Here is a 22235-nt window from a genome sequence, read left to right on the forward strand (position 1 = left end):
TACTCCCCTTGGTAGTGTTTTCCCCAATTCACTTTCCCACCCAATGTATCTTATCTGTTATGTCCCTTGTTTGAAAAGGCTTCTTTAAAATAGCACAGGGCAGTTTTTTAGCCTTTTCAATGTCTGTGGTGTGGCAACTGCACCATGCCCCTGACTATTTTTGTCACAAACCACAAAAAAAGATGTTCTATCAAGAAATGAACAGAAAACCAGTTGCTTCTCACAAAGACCCTTCAACACAGAAGATGGAAATATACCGCCAATATAGCACTTTTCATCAGTAGATCTCAAAGGCTGGAAACAGAAGCTGCCTTAGGTCGCCTTTCTCCTGACCTAAACATTTTGATGGGAGCATAAAGGCCAAGCAAACAGACATCCACACCCCGTGTCATACCACAAATGCCCAAAGTTTGTGGCCATGACAAAAGGTTTTTAATTTGTGCTGCTATTTAACAGCAGACCTCTGTTTATTTTATGACACAAGGGCAGTCGCAGTTCTGAGCTGCCAGCACTCTGAAGGCATCCCACCCAGGTAGGTGCTCTGGGGGCTCAAAGTGCCCAACCCTGCACATCCCAGTAACTCCCATGAAGGACTGGGCCCCTAAAGACTTGGGAGCACTTACCCGGCTTTCCCCCTCTTACATAGATGCGCCCCTGAGACTCCCCAGGATGCGTCTCCATAAGCAGGGAAAGTCTAAGATTCCCCTCTTACCAAGATGCATCTCTGGGATATTTGGAGCATGGCTCCTTAAGTGGTGAAACCCTGAATGTTTCTGCTTATGGAGATGCACCCTGGAAATCCCAGGTGCATGTCTCTAAATGGGGAAAGCCAGGCAGGAACTTCCTGGGCTTGAGGGTTACAGGACTGGGCCCCTAAAGCCCTGTCTCGCCTCACCAGGAAGGAAAAAAGGCAATGTGCATTTCCTCCTATAAAGTGGATCACCTCCAATGCTGGGACACATCCCAGCCCAGCTGACATGCTTCATTTGTCAATGTCCTTTTCTAGCCAAGGTGTCTTAAACACTGAGAAACCATAATTACCCACTTTTACAGATGGAGGACACAGAGGTACAGTGGTGTGACTTGCCTAAGGTCACCCAGTCATGAACATAAGCAAAATACACGTCTTTTAAGCACCAGTCCAGTGGTCCAACCCCTTAATCATACCACTTCTCTGAGTATGTTCACAAACCTGCATGTTGTAAATCTTTTCTACCTTGGAGAACACATAACAGCAGCAGTCTCCCTATGCCTGGCGAAGGGTGTTTGTGCCCAAAAGCTTGCAGAGAACTTTTCCCCAACTATTTAGTTGGTCTAATAAAAGATATCACGTCTACCCAAAGAACCATGCCTCCCTCAGACAAGTGGAGAAGGGTGTATATGCATATATACCATATATGAATATAAGGCAAGAATTTAGGGATTAAATCCTGGCTCTGTTCAAGTCAATGACAAAAATTCCACTGACTTGCAGGGAGCAGGATTTCACTCTTGCCTCCTATCTTAAAAAACATCTATCAGTATCACCTTGCCCTCATAGAAAATTATATGTATATATATAAAGAATGAAGCCAGAGAACACTGTAGGATGACAAACCCTACATTTCATTGATTATATTGGTTCTTATTAAAATTTCTATAGAACTCTATGGATTCCAACCCTAAATCTACAAAAAGGGACCCAAGGTCATGTAAAAACACTCTCCCACATCCCTCCAGGCATTCAGACTCTTTTGTTTATGACCCCTAACAGGACTGAGACAGTATCAGGGGTAGATAGAAAGAAAGGCAGGCAGTCTCTTGGCTACTGAGTGGTTCGGTGCTTTGCCTAGTGGAATTACTTTTTATGCTAAAAGTTGGGGTTTAAATTACATCTAATTGTTCAGTATAATACCTGGATAGCAGCTGTACTAAATCAAAGAAACACCCCTGCAATTTCTTTTTTGCATTCCTATAGCCACCTTTCAGGAACATGTGAACATCTCCACTGTGCACTGAGGATGAGTCATCCTGCTTTAGAGATCTTTGCAAAGGAAAAGCACTCCACTCCCTTACCCAAGTATAGGAGTCGTGGTAGAATGATGTAAATAAATTGCAACGCTATGTCTCACATCACTGAAATGACTTATGGTTTTTTTTCTTCTTCTCTTATCATACAAAATGAAATCTGCATAAGTGAGAAGGGGGGGCAGTTCTCACACAGATTTAGATACAGCTAAGGAGAGCAGGTAAAAAGATGAATGAGGAGGCAAAATGAAAAGCGGGGAGGAAGGGCATTGTTCTCAGCAATATCACTGCTCTTGGAAAACATGTTTTCTTGAGCTTCATATTAACCCAACATATTAACATTTCATGAGTGCGTAAATATTTAATGGTGACACCATATATGCATATAAGGCAAGGCACAATTACCACAATCAATAAGAATGCATGAAAAATAGTTAAGGTACCGTGTAGTACTATCCAGCAAATTAAATGGCAATTTGAGTAATCAATATGAAAACAGCTGTAGAATGCTCTTCTTTCTACCTCCATTCTAGCATCCGTCTTTTCACATGCACTGTGCAGAATAAGGAAGGCATGACACATACTGTGTTTTTACAAGCAGAGAAGATGGAAGAGGCTTTGCCAAGCTAAATTTGTGGATGCAAATTTTACAGTTACAGAAACTGATGTTTTAGAGGCACTGATTACTGTAAGTGTTTGATTTTACTACAAAAAAAGGAAGAAAAAAATTCCTAATTCTATACATTCCTTAGTATATTCATAATACACTTTTTATGGATTAGCAAATCTTATCCTGCTGCAAAACAGAATGCTATACATTCTGTTGATAATAACTTTATTTTATCTTTATTTCCCTGATCTTCCTGGTTATGCCAGCAATCAAAAGAGTCAGACAATAAACATGTTTGCTTAGCAAGTTGCTGAAAATACTAGCAAGGAAAGAAAGCTCAGCTGTAACAACCAAAAATATTTCTGTATCAGTATTTGTAATCTGGTCTGATACATGACATTTTTATGTCATTATTGTTACAAGAAAAATTTAGTAGTAATGATGTCACCCACCCCACTTAACTGCTAACCGCATCTTCTCTTGCCTCAATCTTGACCCTGCATTATCTGGCAGATATCTCCTTTCACTGTCTGATAACACCTCCACCAATATTTATCTATGTGAATATTTAGGATTTGCTTTGCTACTGCACCCGTAGGCCTCAATCATGCTTTGGAGGTTTCAGTGTGGTAGGTGCTGAACACCCATAGGAGTGCTATACCCTGATAATTCTCGTCTCACAGTCCCTTTGATCACCAGCTCTCACGCCCCCCCGATCAGCTACAGAGACTGAGAGGAGAGAAACTGGAATGAACAATGCTCTAACAACAAAAAAAGGTGGAGGAAAAAAAAAGTCACAGTAGAGGGGAAAAATGGTGAGATCAATACAAAGGGGAAAAAAAGAGAGACCAGGGCAGAAGAGAACACTAAAGAGAAAAAGCAAGCCCAAGAAACCGGAACAGAAGAAGTGGGGTGGGAGGGAGATGGGGAACCAGGGAGAACAAAAATAAAGTGGACGGGAAAGAAATAACAAAAGGTAGAAGGGGAAAGGAGCATTGGTGGCAGTCTGGAATACAGAAGAGAGCACAGACAGAAAGACAAAAAGCATAAGAGAAATGAGTTAAGGAGCAACTGGAAGAAGGATAGCGGAAGGGAAAAAATAAATGTAAAAAGGGGCAAGAGGCAGAAATTCTTAGGGAAGCAACAATACATTACAGCCAAGGAAGGAAAAGGTTAGAGAATATTGTTTTTTCAGATAGGTCTCCTACTACTTTGTAACGCTGAGGATTTTTAAATACTATTTCTGCCACAGCAATTACCATTTCCCTCACCCTAATTTTGAATCCCAGAGAGGTGGTGTGGTCACAGGGCCAGAACAGTGGTGGCTCAATCTTTTTTGCCTGGTGGGCTGGATTGGCCAGACCCAGGAGGTGTTCCCAATCTGGTGCACGGGAAGGCATGGCAGGCACCATCTGGCTGCATGGAGGGTGGCGGGGGCAGGCTGGCCCCACAGGGGAAAGGAGCTTGACCTGACCCTATGGGAAGGGAAGGGTGCATGGCCAGCCCCCAGATTAGCCCTGCAAGGAGGGAAGGTGCTGGTAGGGAGAAGCTTTGTGGGAGAATCAGGCATAGCCAGGTCCAAACACAGGCCTGCAGAAAGGGAAAGAGGCACAAATCCAGTACTGCTGGGAACAAGGCAGGGAAGGTGGTATGGCCCAGCCCCAATCCAGAAGGAGGGAAGAGGCATGGCCCTGTCCCATGGGGGAAGGGGTTCTGGCCTGGACCTGACCTGCACGGTGCTTGGAATTTGGTAGCCAGATCCAGACACTTGCATGGATGAACTGGACAGCCATCTGGGCCCAGATAGAAAGGGGAACCAAAAGGGTAATTTTTTTTCCCGTTGTCTGATTATTATTATCATTATCTCTGGTGAAGGGGAGCCCCATACTAAAAGTTTGCCTGGGGCTGCCAGGACTGTAGGTATAGTACTGTTGGTAGGGAGGAAGGTGGCCAACTTAATGACCCCTGCTCCCCGGCTGCCAAATGTCCAAACCCCTGGGGAGCCCTGTGGGCCAGATAAGATGACTCTGCAGGCTGGAGGCTGAGCACCGCTGAGCTAGAATATTGGACTGATATTTGAAAGATCTTTTTTGAGTCATATTACTCCAATGAGTGACCTTAAACAAGTCAGCCTGTCAACTTCATTAACCTTCAGTATACTTCAGTTATCCCCATCTATAAAAGTGGATAATTATGGTTCTTCACTGTGTAAGACTCTTTGGGCCCCTCTACATGTGCAGGGAAAGACAGGGTGGAATCTAATGCACAATTTACAATTACGCCTCCTGGCATGCCATGCATACATGGCAGGAGGGCTGATTGTGCATTAAGATCCCATCATGCCTCATCACTGGTGTAGGAGGAGCTGGGGATTGCGATCCTCAACTCTCCCTGTACCAGCTCCCATAGCTGCCCCTTAGCAGCTCACACCCCTCAAGGCCCACAGCAGTGGCAGCATTCTCCTCTTTGCTCCCACTGTGAGGCCTGCAGCAATGGTGGCTATGGTGCTTGCAGCAGGAGCAGCACAGGGGAATGCTGAGGTACAGGGCTTGCAGTGGCAGCAGAAGGCTCACAACAGGGGCAGGTTTCTCCCTGCTGCAAGCCCTACAGCCAGGGGGGCAGCATTCTCCCCACTGCAAGCCCCACAGCTGACAACACTGCCATCACTGCAAGCCTTCTTAGCTGCGGGGCAAGTGGTGCTCACCTGTGGCAGGGGGACCCTCAGTTTTGGGGGCTCCTGGCCACCAGGGAGCACCTAGACATGTGTTCAATTAATGACATAATTAAAATAAGCAACAAAGTTAATGCACATTTTTTGTGGAATAACTTTGTAGCTTTTTGCTTGTATATCACACTTAAGATGCGATTGCTTGGTTAATCATACCTTTCATGTAATGTGTAGAGGGAGCCCTTTGAGATAGCGAAGTGCTATAGAAAAAAGACTTAGATGGTATATTTCCACCTTCTTGGTTGGAAGGTCTATATGCAAAACAACTGCTTTTTTGTTCAATTCTTGGTGGAACATCTTTTCCTGTGGTCTGCTTATTGCAAGGGTTTCATAATAATTAGTAAACAAAACTAAGGGGTGTCAGAAATAGTAATGAAGGCATTGTCAACATTAGGAAATAGCATCATTTTAGCTTCTGGTCCACAGCAATGGGCTTAGCTGACTTGGTGCTGGCCATACATTTGACTATGTATGCTTCCAACTAAGACTTGATCAGCACAGAGGGCACAAACAGATGACATTTCCACCAACAAAATTTGCATCAGATTTGTTCACCAACAGAAATCGCACTATGATATACAGTGGACAGAAATGCAACTACCCTAAAAGTCACTCAGACTGTCGGTTCCTATTATTGTCCTTAACCACTCAGTGACAAGGGAGCAAGCAACAGCCTGCTTACCTGGGAATCAGTAACCCCAGGATAAGATGAAAACAGACAAAACCTACACCAGTGTAACTGACCAGCAGTTGAGTACTTCTTACCTCTGATTTTTTAGGGTCTATTCTCTACCAGTTTGGGCAAAATTTCTCTAGGGTTGGGATTTGTTATCTGTCTGCTACATTTTTATCCTGGTAAAATGGCAAAGGTGACTGTACCAATGTAAAATGTCATTTGCCCATGCCCTGAGCCAACTACACCAAAGATGTAAATGCTGTCACAGTCTAAAAGGACATTTTTTTCCCTAGAAATTAACTTAGGGATTAAGAAACATGTAGAAAAAAATATATTTTTCTCAGTACATATGACTTTCTGTAGATCCATTATGTACACACTTTACAGTATATCATAATAAATAGAAATCTTCATTACAACTGTGCCCAGAACCCCTAAAAAAACAAAACACAAAACAAAAAAAGACCTTTTACAAGAAATCAATACTTGCAGGAAAAAGTTCAAAATTTCAGAATTCATACATAATAAAAACTCAAGTTAATGCCAGATCATAGGGAAATAATGTAGTCTCTGGCAACAAAGAGGAAATAAAATTTTGTCTGATTTGCTTTATATGGTTGCAGGAAACTTTACATTATGTCTCTGTGATTCCTAGCTGAATTTTCCACTGAGCCCATTAAGTTGAAGAACAAGATATAGGTCTTTTTTCTGAAACAATAGACTCAATCAAATTTTTTCACTATATAATTTCATGATCTTAAAAACAACACTAAACTTAGCCAAGATATGCCCCAAAGCAACTGCTGGTGTATGTCTTAGATTTCCGCACCAAGCTTTGAGCTAGATAATACAACAGAGATTCATTACAATTGGGAAGAAAAAACAGAGTCAAAGATGACAAGATCCACTACAACTATACTTATAGTGAGTCCCAAAGCAGATGGATTTAACAGGCTTCGCTGCCTATTAGAAATTAGTATTTCTCTAGACTTCTTTAACAGTTTTGTACCTGCTTTGATCCTATACTAAGACTTGCTTCTACTACAATCTGTGATAGGCAAATTTCAAAATATTCTGGGAGTTGGTTAAAATAACAACATCCATCTCCCTAGATCCAGGACAGAACAATTAGGGAGCATATTAAATGTTAAAAGAAACCTGATTTTATTTTGTCTTGTCTTCTTTGTTTTTGCATTTTTTTTATTTTCCCTACAGTTGGTATGTGGTGGGCTTTTCCATAAGTCCTGCAATGTCCATTGAGTTCTCTAGAAGCTGCATTTATTACTTGAAAAGAATAAGAGATCATAAAAAGACTAAACTTTCTGCCTTTCCATTTTCACAATTTTCTTGTTATCAAAGGCAGGCTATTATTTATTTATTGTTTTTAGAGAAGCCCTAATGTCTTTCTAAACTTGTTCCTCTACCCAGTGCCCCCTCTAAACCTTTCCTGCTGCCTTCTCTGACCATGCCTTCCTTGGTACTTGTCCCATGGTTCTTGTGCTCTCTCTCTCTCCCATTCTTCTGGTCCACATCATTCCTTCTTTGTCTTCTACTGTGTTCCTGTGAAATTACATAAATTCTGACAAACAAAAAAAAGCAGATACCGCCTCCTAGAGAAAAGGATTTGAATCACAGCCACTGATTCTAAGCTAGAGCAGCTGGAGAAAGGAGTTGAGGTTTTTGATTAAAAGGGCAGAAACAAAGAAAGGCTGATCAGCCCTCAAGGAAGCAGAGCCTTTGACCACCATAGGGGACATAACTAGGGAGGCTTGCTTTGAATGAATAACAAGTCCAATTTAAGGGGTATGCTTGAGCAGCAATGTGAGGGATCATCCTACAGGGATACTGGAAACAATGTCCAGGTGGATATAGATGTACTACACAAAGGCTGCCATGCAGTCAGCTTCTTAAAGGAAATGTGGTGAAGCAGAAGAATGCTCAAGACAGGTGTTTAAAATGGGACAGCTCTAACAAAAATAGAATTGTGTCCCTGCACCCTCAGCTCTCCAGCATGCACTGCTGAGATCAGAACAAGAAAATGGTGGAGAGTGGGAGACACATTCTAATAAGTGAGGGAATGAGTAGGTAAAATAGCTTTTTAGGGTGAAGAAGAGTCATCTAAAACCTTGCGAAATGTCCAAAAAAAAATAGATAACAGAAAAATAAATAAAATGAGGATGAGAGGAAAAGAGTAGACAAAAGCAAATAGTGAAGTGGACTGAAGACAGCAATAGAATCAAAAAGATTGGGAACTACTAACCTAGAAAACAGGCTGTATATATTAAATCATATTCCCTAATGTGATACAAGAAAAAATGCATGCAATAAAGACTGTTTTTCTTACTGACTTGAACAAATTGTAAATACACTGCATCCCTTTCGGGGGGGGGGAGAAGGGGGGCAGGTGGAAAAAAAAAAATCAAAGGAATCAACCTGAATTTTACTTTGAGAAACTGCTCTGATTATATGTTGGACTAATCATGTTTGATCAGAGTGGAATGAGTAGGCACAAGGAGACTTGTGAATTGGCGGAAGGATGTGGAGGCAGCCTCCTATACAACAAATGTACGGGTTATAAAATATACAGTACACAGTCTGACTCAACCCATTAAAGTTATGAATGGTCTTCATAGAATGTCAGCATAGAATCTTCATCTGCATCACTGTGGCTCAGAAATGACACCTACTCCTCCACATCATTTCTGAAGGCTCAAAGAAGAAAAAGAAAAAAGTGACTCAAGTAACTGCTTGCCAGAAAGATTACATCTGTATTACTGCTGTGTGTGAATACCTGAGTTGTCAATTCACTGGCAGTTCCAAAAAACAAAAAAATCAGGTTGGCCCAAAACTTAAAGTTACTGAAACGTTCAGCAGATGGGAGGGCAGGGGGTGGGGATCATTGTGAATGAAAAATAATGTGCCCCCTTGATTTGGGGCATTTTGACCACTTTTATGAAAAGCCAAGGAAATCTAGAAAATAAAGGCTAGCTTTCACAATGAAATGATGATAGGAATGGCCTCCTCAGAGCCAAGTGATTAACCTGGACATCAAGCCACTTCGGAGATCTGGTTTCTAACCCTCCTGCTGGATTTGGAACAGAAACTTGGACTCAGATTTCCTATCGCTCAGGATATATTTTATATTAAATTGACACTGGATAAAATAACTCAACAGTTACTGGAGCAGATGCTAGAAACTTTTTCTTTTTGGTCTGATAACTATTGAAGCATAGCAAGTAAAATGGAACAATAACAGGGGGACTAAGAGCACCTAGGAAAGCCTACTGTATGATGAGCAGGGCAGTCTCCTGAGAGCAGTGAAATGCATTTGGACTCTAACAAGTAGAGGAAGAAACTTAACTGAGGACTCTCAAAACCTGGATCTACCCAATAAGCTTGTAGATAAAAGAAGGGTGGCATTGTGCCCACCATTTGTAGCTAAATACAAAGAACTTGCACATACATGCAAGCACCCCCCCAGTTTATGGAAGAGCAAGATTGGGCATTTACCTCCAGGAGGTGGTTCAGGACAATGAATCCTTAGTGAACAGGAGGTGTCTCCCTGAAGGTCAGAGCAAGACGCTTACGCCTCTGACTTTCCTGCTAGATACCTTATGCATGTCCCAACTCAGAGTACTGGTTGTTGTGAATCCAGTTCTGAAGCACCTAACTCTTCCCAGGTGTTGTATAAAAAACCCAGGTATACAATTCAGGTCTGTAGTAAGCTGCCCCTAAAAGTTAGGCACTGCAAAGTTCAGCACTGGGACACCTCAGTCTTTTTGTGGATTTAGCCTTAATTTCCCATCCACCAGTGAGACCTGAAATCTGGACAAAGGAGACATAGCATTTGCCTTCTACAGACACAATCTGAGCTTAGGAAGCCATGAAAATCTAACTCATAATCTAAGAGGAAAAAAGTACAAACCATTTCTAAAAGCTGCACATTACCCAAAACACATGCATTAGATTAAACTTATGGACACCATCATGGAGCCAAGATCATTCTGTGATTCCACAATAGTCCCAGCTTAGGACTTTTTTCCTCATACACCCACAGTGAAGCATGAGAATGATTTAAAATAAACCAGCATATTAGTAACTGAGGATAATAAGTGATCATCGTATTTTACAATGTCACGCATGTAGAGAGGTCAGTCCATTGTATACTACTATCCCTTGCAATAGCCTACAATCATTTCAGTTTTACCAATATGCATGGACAGACTATAGGAAAAGCAATATTCCTCATTTTATTAATATTAGCAAGTATGCAATTATGTGTATACTAATGGACACAAAGCTCTATGATTCACTCTTAAGTGTATCCAGAAGAACAATGTTTTTAGAGAAAGTTTGAATTTTTCTGACAACGCAATGGTAATGGAAAGATTAAATAAACTACAAAGGCTGTAACACCAAAAAAAAAAAAAATTCAAGGAAAGGTTTCTCCATCAAGCTATTTTTTACACATCAGAAAAGTTTCTGATCTATATTACTGCAGGTTCCCTGTAAAGAAAATTGCCACTCTAATAAAAAAAATATCTCTGCTCTGTATAGCATGCATTTAAATGGTAACTTACAATTTTATTTTTAAAAATTAGTCAAAATTGCTGCTGAAGTGGTTTTTGAACAGGGAGGGGGAAAGAACTTGTCTGCTCCACAAGAACAAAAAGAATATCTGTCACAAAGCTTTATTCCAATCATTTGCTTCACTGTTAACTTTAATTATACAGTATGAACTGTCCTGTAATTATGTAGCTTGGGAAACTGCCAATTTTTCCTGTGGAATGTTAAAAGTTCTTTAATTTCTTCCAGAGATTCAGTGTTACTTCCATTGGTGCATACAGCATTTATTATGTGTCTGCACCTTTTAAAAGCAGGCCCTCTGAGGATGGCAATAGATTTAAGTGGAACATGAATAACTGCTGTGTGCTTCACTTAAATCACTAATCTTGCCAAAGTAATTAATAAAAAAAAGAAAAAAGAAAAGCTAATTCAGCAGCAAACTTTTTTTTCTCAAAACCATAAGGTAGCTAGGAAACCATATAATCAGAGAAACCAGGGTTTATTTCTACTAAACAACCTTTCCCCCTTGGAGACCACAATCATTTTAAATGGTAAACAAACAGACAGCAAGATTCTGGAACAATTAACATAAAAGCCAAAATGAAAAACCAACTCAGAGCTTAAAAACTGAACTGGAGGAAAGGAGGAAGAGAGAGAGTTGGATAAAACATCGACAAAAACTTATTACAGCTATTGGAGTAACAACAGTCTTGCTGAACAGTAAGCAAGGAAGAATGCAGAATGGGGGAGAGGAGTAAAAGGAAGGGCAATATGACTCCAATAAACTATTGTTCAAGTTTGTCTCTAATTTTTCTCTTTCAGTAGTATGACAGTCCTGTTTTCTTCCTGAGATTCTTTCGTCCTTTAAGATACAACTATATCTCTTCCATCTGCAGTTGCCATGCATCACCTGGCATTCTCCTTTGTTTTAAGGGTTTTTTTGACACAGCATATCATTCCTCCACCCTTTCACGAAGCACAAGGCCTATAAATTCTACTCTGCCCTGTCTCAATAGCTCCATATGTTCACAAGCATGTTTGGAGAGCTTTACATGCATGAAGAGAGGCATAAGCAAAGTATCTGAAAAAAAAAATCAGGCTAACATCATCAACTTCAGCAGCGCTGTTTCCGTGCAGTTTCCCTTAAACAATGGGGTTTTTTTGTTTTTTTGCTTTTTGGGTTTTTTTGCACCGGTCCTGGAAGCACTGGAATACCAGGTGAATGCATGGAGTGGACGGAGCACGCTCCAGTTCCACCAACCAATACCAAAAAGAATCTGCTCAACATGAGCGGAATGCGGGTGCTTTTGCAAAACTTTGTGTGACTTTTTGCAACTAAGCTCCTCCTGTTACAGACATGGTTGTTCATGCCCTTTGGACTGTACCACAGACTTATGGTGATATGTACATGCACATTAAATACTGGGTTTATTTTGGAGCTTTCCGCTTTACCAGGAAGGACAAGCTGAGGTTAGATCTATTTGGAGAAAAAACATGGAATTTTTGTACATGAGAGCTGCTGATTTGCATTTTCATAGTACAGATGAGAAATAACTACACAGCTATAAAAATCACTGTACCCTGGCTGGCTACCATCCATTACTAATGAGAATACGGAGATTTGTAATCAGCTGAGGACTGTACAAAATGTACCCTGATTATGCAACCTGATTAGCTACTAGTCTTCCCAGGGACATACCCATAATCATAGCCAATTTAGCTTTCCACCCAGGTATTCCACTTGTTACCTACAGTTTAATTCTAAACAGATTACTCATTGAAGGGAAGAAAAATTAGTCTTCCTTCAATCACCAAATGAAACCGGACACAGGCAATGTCAGAAGGCTGAGGAGGAAGGGAGTAAGTAGAGGAGAATACATTTATTGTAGCCATATTGATGGGGAGCTATAAAGTGTATTTAGAGCTCAGGGATTTGTAAAGCCACTCACAACGCTGGACATAGGAAGAAGGTGCCCTCAGTATAACTAGCACAATTTCTTGATGATACACCTTTTAATTCCCCACATCCTGGGATAAGAATCTGTCTGGCTTGTAACTTTATTTCTCATCAGCTCTGGTTGCGAGCCTCAGATTGTAATTAGTCCAGGGCATGGATATTCCCTCAATGAAACCCAACGTACAGTAATTAACTTTGTTACAAAGGGCAATTTTACAAAATTTCTTCTTCCAGGACACTGTGTTCCAATCATAATGTAGGAAGGTTTAAAAAAAGCATTGGCCACAATGGATATTTTTATTTGCTGACAATTCTAAGTGTCCCTGAATGTTACCACATAACCAAGGACGAGACTCCTCTAGACATCATAACAGGCTCCAGGACTGCAGCTACTAATAAAAGTTTCATAGGTACATCAGCAAAGGCTAGAATTTTACAAAGTAAATTGTAAGGCACGGATGTGAATGTCACCTACACTCCAGTAATTCAGCTCCGAATCCTCACGTAATGTCACTGAGACCACAGACATTCACTGTGGGTTCAGGATGATCCTGTAAGGTGCTGAGAATAGCCCCAATCCAGAATAGTACAAATGTACCTTGACCTTTTAAGCATGTGCATTGTGTCATTGGCTTCAATGGAACCATTCATATGCTTGGAACTAAATATATCCTTAATTATCTTGTTGGATTAGGAACACTGGCTCAGCTACTTAAAAGACTGAGGCCTCATCTTGAACCATTAATATCATAAGGAGCTTTATCATTGTCTTCAATGGGCATAAAATCAAGCCATATGTATTAAAATCTTCCTTTTTATTTTCCTTCTAACACCCTTCTTCATACCCTCCCCATTCCTTTTTGCTCTCAATCAGCTTATTATCCTTATTATCTGCAAGGGGAGATAAAATGTATACAGTGTTGATGTCAAAACAGAAGTGCAGTTCATTAATATTGAATTTCATATATGAGGAGTTTTAAAGATTTTCATCTATAGTATGAGCATCACATTCTTAAACTCCACTTTTGTGACATTTTCTCTTAAATTCCAGAGCAAGGGGTGTGTGGGGAAGCAGAGGTATGTTTGAAGAGACAGCTGGGAATAGATGGTTACTGAGATCACATAAAAATCCATTGTAGGGTTATGACTGATCACGTCTGGCAGGATTGAGGAGTGGAGTGGGTACAAGTGAGACTCAGAGAAATGAGCACCAGAAGCCAAAGTTCAGGAAGAGCTGTGAAATAACATGTTAAAAGACATGTAAAGAGCATGAGGATGGCAAAAAGAGAAGGAAACAAGCAAGCAAGAGCTAAACAGGAAGATCCAACAGGGACCTGCTAAGACGAATGTGGCCTGCTGGGATAGATCAGGGTCTGTGAGACAAGGAGATGAATGACATGAAAGCCAGATGTCTTCCTATGATCAAAGAGTTGCAGCACTCCAGTTACATTCCCAACTTTTTGATCCCAGAATTGTTTGGGCACAATGCTAACATGGTACATTGGAACAATGTGGTTAGCTGGGATGGCAGAGACAGTGTTCAAGTGATGAAGGCACTCACGAGGTCTGGGGTGGATTTCCAGAACTGCTGCAAACTCTTATGACCTGAGCAGGTCATTTAAATCACCCTGTACAACAAATCCCTGTTCATTAAATGAGAATAAAATTGCTGCCTCTCAAGGTGCCATGAGAACAAGTTTATTAATGCACAAGAAGCATTTAGTGACCCTAATAACATAGATTATATACAAACAGGCACGCATATACAAGGGAATAATGTATACAGTGAATGCAAGGACTCCTGTCAATCAGAATGGTATTAGAAAAAAATTTACATTGCAGAATCAAGTAAAGCCATGACCAAGAAGCTGAGTAGCATTTAAATAGGGGTGAATTTGCAAACCTAGTTCTTAAGTACTTGCAAAAATGAATTTAAAGAAAAAGATGAAATTTCATGATGATTTTTATTCAGTAGCAAGAGCCTTTTTTGCAAAAATTTATTGGACCTACTTAATAATCAGGAGAGATATTAAACAAGCTTTTCAGCACAAAATGCTTTCCTCGGGTATTGGAAAGACACAGATGTGGCTCTATATGAAAGACCAAATAAAAAAAAAACCTTGTGTTTCATTGCATTATGTACATGAAAACAGTCACTTAAGAAAGGATGATGGGGCAGTAAAGTGACGAAAAAGGGAAGTGAGAAAGGAGGAATGGCATTATGTGCCCAAAAGCTTACTTAACACCTTTCCCAACTTAACAGTTGATCCAGTGAAAGGATATCACCAAACAAATCTTGCTTCATATATTTCCCCAAACCACCATGGCCACAATACCACTCCAACTGTACTACTTTACTCCTACATTCAAAAAAATTGGCCTGTTCTCAACTGGGAACAGATGCTGTGCTCCTTCAGCAAAGAGTATTTCATCTCTCAAGATCAGGATGTTCAAAAATGAGTTTATGGACAGTAGCATCCAGCTTCTAATACATTTCAAAGACAATGAGTATTTACTTCTCTTAGACGATGAAAGAAAATAGAATTCAACTTAGTTGTTTGGTCATTTTTTAAAGTTGATCTTTTAATATATAATAATGGTCCTGATTTCTTTTTTTTTTTTTAAATACAGACATAATAGTCATTGCATTGCATGCTACCCCTGCTTCTTTAATGGCCACATTAGAGCTGAGCTGTGTATGAGAGGTCTTTAAAGGGCAAATCTGACAAGTATCCTTATTGTTTCCAATTATGGTGACATTCTGCTTATGGGTCTGCTTTGGACTGGATGTCAGCATGCCCTTTTGCAAACAACTGAAGGCATCTTCTTTGAGTGACAGCTGTAGGGTAATGAACATAACTTAAAAGTTCACATTTTATTAGCACCTTTATGCACCATATTTTACAGTGCTCCCGTAAAAAAATTACCAGCAATGATTTATACATTTATTATTTTCTGGATGTATTTAAGGAAGACTTCAATAGACTTCTTTCCCCATCCCCAAACCCCCTTGGAACTGCACCATTTAGCTGTCCCAGCTATTTCAGGACCATTTGACTTGTGGGTCTTCTACCAAATTGATTTCCACATCCTCTGTTCTCATTCATACTAGGAAGGCTTACTGAAGGCAAAATATTCAGTTTCAGTTAAAAATCAGTAAAACTGATTCTATTTAGATGCTGGAATTATTCCGTTATATGACTCTTTACATAAGGAGACAACATATAAACGGTTGTTACCAAACTGCCTTTAAAATAACCAATGTAGGAGGAGGAGTGGGCAGGGACTGGGGGCAGGAGCAGGGTGTGCAAAGTGAATCATACTCCTTTTCTCCCACTTTGCCAAATGAAGTGCATCATTTCCAATGCCATGCCAGTAGGACTATCTTCATTCTTAGGACACTGTTGATAAGGTCAGTTGACAAGGTGGTTATTAGTCAAGCACTGGAGAAATTCCTACCTGCAGAGATGAGGTGCATTTTTGACTAGGTAAAGGGAATGGAGAAGGGCACAGAATCATGCTGCTATGTGTAAAAATATGCAAAAATACATACATATATTTTTATCATTCAAGCCTTCCTTCATACATCACATAAGGCACATGCTTATTCCCACCTCCCCACCCTTTTTTGTACATAATCTTAGAAAATAAAGAGTTTTTTAGATTATCTGAACTAGTTATACAAACAGTAGAACATTGACCCAAAGCTTAAAATGGTGGTGTTTTATGCTGTCAGGTATTCTTTCCAGTAGTTAATCCCTATGTGTGGTGTCAGGATCCCATCTATTTTCCTGAAATTATGCGCAGAAATTATATAAAGCATGTAAACTGGGAATCTAATCTGTTAAATGAGAAACAAACCTTACCCGTATATATGCATCTTGGTGATGCTTAGCGAAGTACAACATGTTGTCAAGGGCTAGCATTCCTGGAGGGGTCTGTGTAAAATCCATTGCTGGGTTTACATGGTTCTGTGGAAAGATAATAAAGACTACTCTGTAAACATCTGTGCTAAAGTTATCAGTATCTACTATTATCTTTTAATAAATGTATCATGAGGCCCTGCTATGCATTCAAATTGAAGATGCAGAGAAACCAGCTACAGAGTTGTTATACATTTTCTAGCACTACTTTTACAGCTGGTTGGCTCTTTTTATAACTGGATAGTTCTTTTTATCGTGTGATAATTACTTTGTACATGTCACCAGCGTAATTTTTTTTGCATGATTAACCACATAATTGCGTAATGTGTCATGTGTAGCAGGGGTCATAGTAAAACCCTAGGGTGCCAGTCCAGAATCAACTAAGTAATGTATAGAAATAACGAGATGACCCATATTCTGAAAAGCTTAAGTACAATTATTATCTGGTGGGCATATTGATCCATCAGTTTCATAAATTTCACTGTGTAAATTTTCAAAAGCTCAAATAATGCAGGAACACAAAACTTATAGTCAGTGGGACATGGGCTCCTAAGTTACATGGATATTTATAAAAATCCCACCCATGGTATCATTTTTACATTGAACATGAAATTGGAAATACTTGCATACTATGTATGTGCACAGCAAAATATCTATCTATATAGAACATATTGTTTTATATCAAAGGTGCAATGAAGAGCACAGAAAGTAACTGAGTTCAGAAGGTAACATATATAAACTGTTTTGGATCTCATGGACTTCTGAAGGTAAAGCGGGGTGGACAATTATTTTGGGTGGAGGGCCCCGCTTACTGAGTTTTGGCAAGTCATAGAGGGTTGCATGATAGGCAGCCAGGGGCAGATAAATATTAATTTTCTAAATTTTTTAGGGGCCGCATGGGCTGGATAGAATGGCCTGGCAGGCCGCATCCAGCCCCTGGGCCGTATTTTGCCCACCCCTGACGTAAAGGGTCATAAGCAAAGTATTCCAAAATTCAACAATTTCATTTAGGGAAGTTCTACACACCTGAATTTCAAATTTGCATTTTGGCTTTGATTGCACCCAAGAATTCATGGCAAGGCAATGGAAATTAGGTAAAATGTGGAAGCTTCTAGACCAAGCTGTAAAAATCTGTAATTTCAGGGACTTTAGGACCTTGTTGCACCTTACAGTGTGAGCTGCACAAATGCTGATTAGTGGACATGTCTACACATGCACACTTAATGTGCATCAGTCCAATCTAAGGCACATTAAGAGTGTGCATCTACATGTGCGTGCCCTTAATGCACCTTAAAAATGGCAAATTTAGGTTAATCCCACCTAAATTTGATACCTGCATAAAGCGAGTATCAAATTTCGGTGCAATTAATTAAAGCACATTAATGTGTTAATGCACATTAATGCAGGGACTTTAGTGCTGGGTCTGCCCAGCCACTAGAGGGCCAGCCAGAGTTCCTGGCTGACTTTCTCCTCCTCCTCCAGGGCTGAGCTATAAAAGCCTCCACCCATTCTGTGCCTTGGGGCATACAGCATAGGTATCCTGAAGGAGCCAGCATTGTCAGCATGAGACCACCAACCCCTGACTGTCTCCCCTGGACAAGACCCAGGTAGCCTGTGCCCACCCTGTCCCCTAGCCAGAGTTGCTCCTTGGCTACAGGTGAATGTTGCAAAGGGCTGCAGCCTGCTGCATCCTTTGCCCAGCCCTGAGATTTCCCCCAGGGGTGCTGGCCCTGCTCCCTGCTCCTATACAACCCCAGCAGTCTCTTTGCAGGCACTGTGGTGACGCATCTCTGCTGCACAGCTCCCTGTCCCTGGCCATGCCCCTGTCCACCCTCCAGGGGCATCATTGCAGGGACAGCTGCACAGGGGCCCAGAATGATGAAGCAGGTAGCATGTCCAGCACATCATCTCTGTCAAGTCGCGTGAAGACCAAGGTCTTATTGGCACAGTGGGTGGCCATGACTGAGTTCAATCATCAATCCAATCTTCCTGGAGTAGTGCTGGGGGGTGGGCAGGGGGTAAGGTGTGCGTGGGTAGCGCGGCAGGCAGGTGTCAGAGAGAACAGTCAGGTGCACCTCCATGTCTTGACACTCCAGGTAGGGCTGAAGCTGGTGCAGCAGGTCTTCAAAGGTCACCCAAGTCATCCAGAATGTGTTGACCCACTAGTCATCATCCCATTCCTGCAGCAGAACATGTTGCCACGAGTCCTGGCTGGCGTGGTGGGGCTTGTGGGACAGGAGGGTGACAGCAGTCCCAGAGGGGGCATCCTGGAGCCTGTGGTTACTGTGGCTGGCTGCTGCAACTGTGCAGCAGTGGGTGCCCCAGAACACTATATACTAGTCATCCAGCCAGTGGCCAAAGTGGGTGGAGGAGGCAGGTGGCGCAAGGTGGCCAAGCGCTAGGCACTCAGAATGGTGGCAAGTGAGCCAGGGTCAGGAGTTGGGGCAGCCAGGGATGGGAAGCACAGGATGGCAAGAGCAGGGCAGGTATGTTCTACCTGTGTCTGTGCCATGCTGCTGCTCTGACATAGGAAGCATCAGCCCAGAGGCAACAGTGCAGTGGGTGTGGTTTCAAGATGGCTGCTAAGTGCTGGCAGCTATGTGTCTTGAGGGTGGAGCTTCCCATGGTGGTCATAGGGTCACCTGGCAGGGCTGGAGCAATTTGGAACTAAAGTTAATCTCAAATTCCAGCACATGTAGACAGACACCTGCCAAAAATACTTAATGTGCATTACTTTAATGTGCATTAAATTTAAGCGCACTTAAATTCATGTGTAGATGCACCCAATATTAGTGCTCTCTCTAGTTTGCAGCACACTTCAGGCCAGTGGGGACCTTGAGGACTGAAAGGTAAGAATTGCCACCCACACCTCACCCCCATTCTGAGTGACTTTCCCACTGCCTCCCACCCTCCCCCTGGTCTCCACCCCATCACCTCTGAGGATCTCCCCCTGCTCCTTGGGGTTCTTCCCTGCTCTTCCACCCCACAGTCACTTACTTGTAGCTGCCTGCCTCTCCATCCAAGGGGAAGCAGGCAGAGAAGGGTTAACCTGCTGCCCCAACCTGCTGCTCTTCTAGGGGCTGAGCTTGCCCAGAGAGCTAGTGGCAGGTTAGCCCTTCCCTGTCTGCTCCCCCGGGACAGACAGCACAAGCAGCCACAAGTGAGGAGGAAGAGTGGAAAAGGGGCAGTGAGCAAGGATCTGGAGTATTAGGGAGGGCGGTGGGGGGAGGGGGAAGCAGGCCCAATACTAAGGTGTAACTTAGACTGCATACACTTTAGTGTAGCATGAGCTGGATGGCATGGATCAGAGAAAATCCTGCCCTGAAATGGCAGGATTTTGCTGCATAATGAATGCTTAAACCAGTTTCAGGTGTTAATGTCTGGACAATCCAAGGGTTAAGAGCTCCCCAAAATTACTGTGCAATAAGGTCCTTAAAGCATTTTTACCGCTTTAATTAAAGCACCTGGAGCATCACATGTATCAACATCCTTGCACTGAAAAATGGCAGCAGGGGCACTTTAACTAAAGTTCATTGAATAAGCTTTAGTTAAAACATCCCCACCACCATTTTTTCAGCATGGGGATGCTGATGAATGTGATGGAGTCTGCTTCAATGTGCTGTAATTACAGCCTTGCTGCATGTGTATAGGCACCCTTAGATGCAAAACCACAAATCTGCCCCAGGTTTGTTCAACAGTTTTGTTAACAAATCCAGCCTTGGATCAGATAGTATGAAATCTGCTTAGGGTGAATTTCATGCAGCTCAATGTTTGCAGTTCTAAACAGGCTCTTAAAAGCAACATGCATAGCTATCTCTCACAAAGACCAAGACCCAGGGGTATGGATTCATCTGAAATTCTTATCTTGCCTTACACACTTTCTTATCAGAATCGCCTTTTCAGTGTTCATCTCCACTCATCATTCTGACATGCAGAGATGTCCCCAGTCACTCAGCAATCACACTTTCATTGTGTGAGACCCAGCTGTGAGACACTTTAAAAGTGCATTTATTATCAGAAAAGTGCCTATATAAGAATAGGATAGATTTTTACCCCAACAATCTTTTCCTTGTGTGTATTCAGAGTCCTATCTACTAACTTTACTGACAAAAACATGTTTTTACTACTTTTATTCTGGTTGGTTCTGCAGGGCCAATAAAACTACAGGAGGTTGAGATGGAATTCTATTCACTCTCATGCATCATTGGAACTAATTTCAAGCTGCAGAATCTCTTGTCTTTAGATATTTGACAGGTTGGTTTTAACCTGTCAATAATTCATATTCAGTATAAGAGCAGAACTATTAGCAAGAGGAAACTATATATTAAAATGTCCATTGTGTCTCTGTAAAGACACAAAAATTGAATCATTTTCATGCCCCTAGCCCAAGACAACTGAAATGCACCCATGGATCTAGTCAGCTGCTATTTTAGGCTGAGTAATGTGCATGATCAAGGGGACATTTAAAATGAAAAAGGAATTTGTGAAATATCCCTTAAGCAGTATAAAGCGGAAGGAAGAGAGGGAATGCATCTTGGCACAGAAGGCAATAACCTTTGCATCAAAAACAAAGATAGTTAGGATATCGGATTAAAGTTTTCCAAAATGCTTCTTTTTTTTTTTGGCTACATTTATTCTTTAATTTTTTTAATAACTGACGCGAAATGAGGACAAAATTGTCATGGCAATAAAAGTTCTATTTTTGACCAACTCCCCTTCTTACACTTCCTGGCTCTTTACAAAACATGCATTGGATCAAATATGATATTTCTGAAATGTTGATACAAGTAACCTCCACTATTTGAATGATAATGAATTCTGGCTCTCTCTTAACATAAAAAAGGGTCACAGACTATGGAAGACTGAGCTAGAGAGGCAGAGGCAGAAAATTTGATTGACAAAATGAATATCCAAAAGGGACATAAGGAAGAAAAGGAAAAATTGCTTTCTTCACATAACAGCAATGACCTTGGGCCAACACCAGGGAAGAGAGGAAGGATATCCAGTGCTAAAAGCATAAGCAAGCTACAGATTGATCTAAAGTGCCAGTCCCTCAATTTGAGAACCATAACAGATCCCCTTATCCTCCTTTTATCAGGCAGACAACACATACACACTTACTACTGTGTCATGCCAGCTAAATCTGAAGGGGACAATGGTAGAAGAACCTTGCATAGTTTCATACTAAATGCATTCTTGTGGACTTAAAGCTATGTATAAAGTCAGGTTTTTAGACCCCTTGAGTCTCAGGTCTTGTCTACAAACATTTTTTTACCAATTTAAATTTACTCAATAGGGAATTAAAGAGGCATGGTTCCCCCAGAGTAAGCACAGTTATATTACAACCTAGGTGCAGTTTCATGATTTAACTCCATGCCTTTCCATCCAATATGGGCAGTGCAGAAATACCATTACATGGCTATCTTACTTGGGCCAATTCAGAGAAATAAGTTGTATTAAGATAAACTGTTTTATGCTGGTATAAATTCAGGGTGTTGTGAGGCTTTAACTAAATTGATATGCAAGTTAAAAACCAGTATAAAAACTGGAGATTACTGCTTGGTAGGGCTGTGAGAGGCTTTGGGTGCTGATTCGATGTGAAGGAGATTTGACCAAATTTGGCGGCCAAATCTCTGAATCCAAATTGAATCAGGGGACCAATAAAAAGGTCTGAATCTATTCGGAAAATATTCAGAATCCCCAGCCGCTGCAGCAGTGAGCTCGAGCCAGACATGGAGCTGGTAAGTAGGGGGCAGGGGAGGGGGGGC

General features: G+C 41.4%; 1 protein-coding gene across 4 annotated transcripts in view; it reads right to left on the reverse strand.

Annotated features, from left to right (window-relative positions):
- ELMO1 (engulfment and cell motility 1) overlaps nucleotides 1-22235 on the reverse strand; it is a 446831-nt gene that overhangs the window by 218133 nt on the left and 206463 nt on the right. For 3 of the 4 annotated variants that reach the window (XM_019538714.1, XM_019538705.1, XM_019538731.1), the window contains one exon: nucleotides 16411-16515. The exons of the other annotated variant lie outside the window; for it this stretch is intronic. In XM_019538714.1, the coding sequence (XP_019394259.1) occupies nucleotides 16411-16515 (105 nt within the window). The remainder of the gene's footprint in view (nucleotides 1-16410; nucleotides 16516-22235) is intronic. 4 annotated transcript variants of the gene reach the window in all.

This window comes from Crocodylus porosus, unplaced genomic scaffold, assembly GCF_001723895.1.
Source record: "Crocodylus porosus isolate Cpor-Errol unplaced genomic scaffold, CroPor_comp1, whole genome shotgun sequence".
Taxonomy (NCBI): Eukaryota; Metazoa; Chordata; order Crocodylia; family Crocodylidae; genus Crocodylus; species Crocodylus porosus.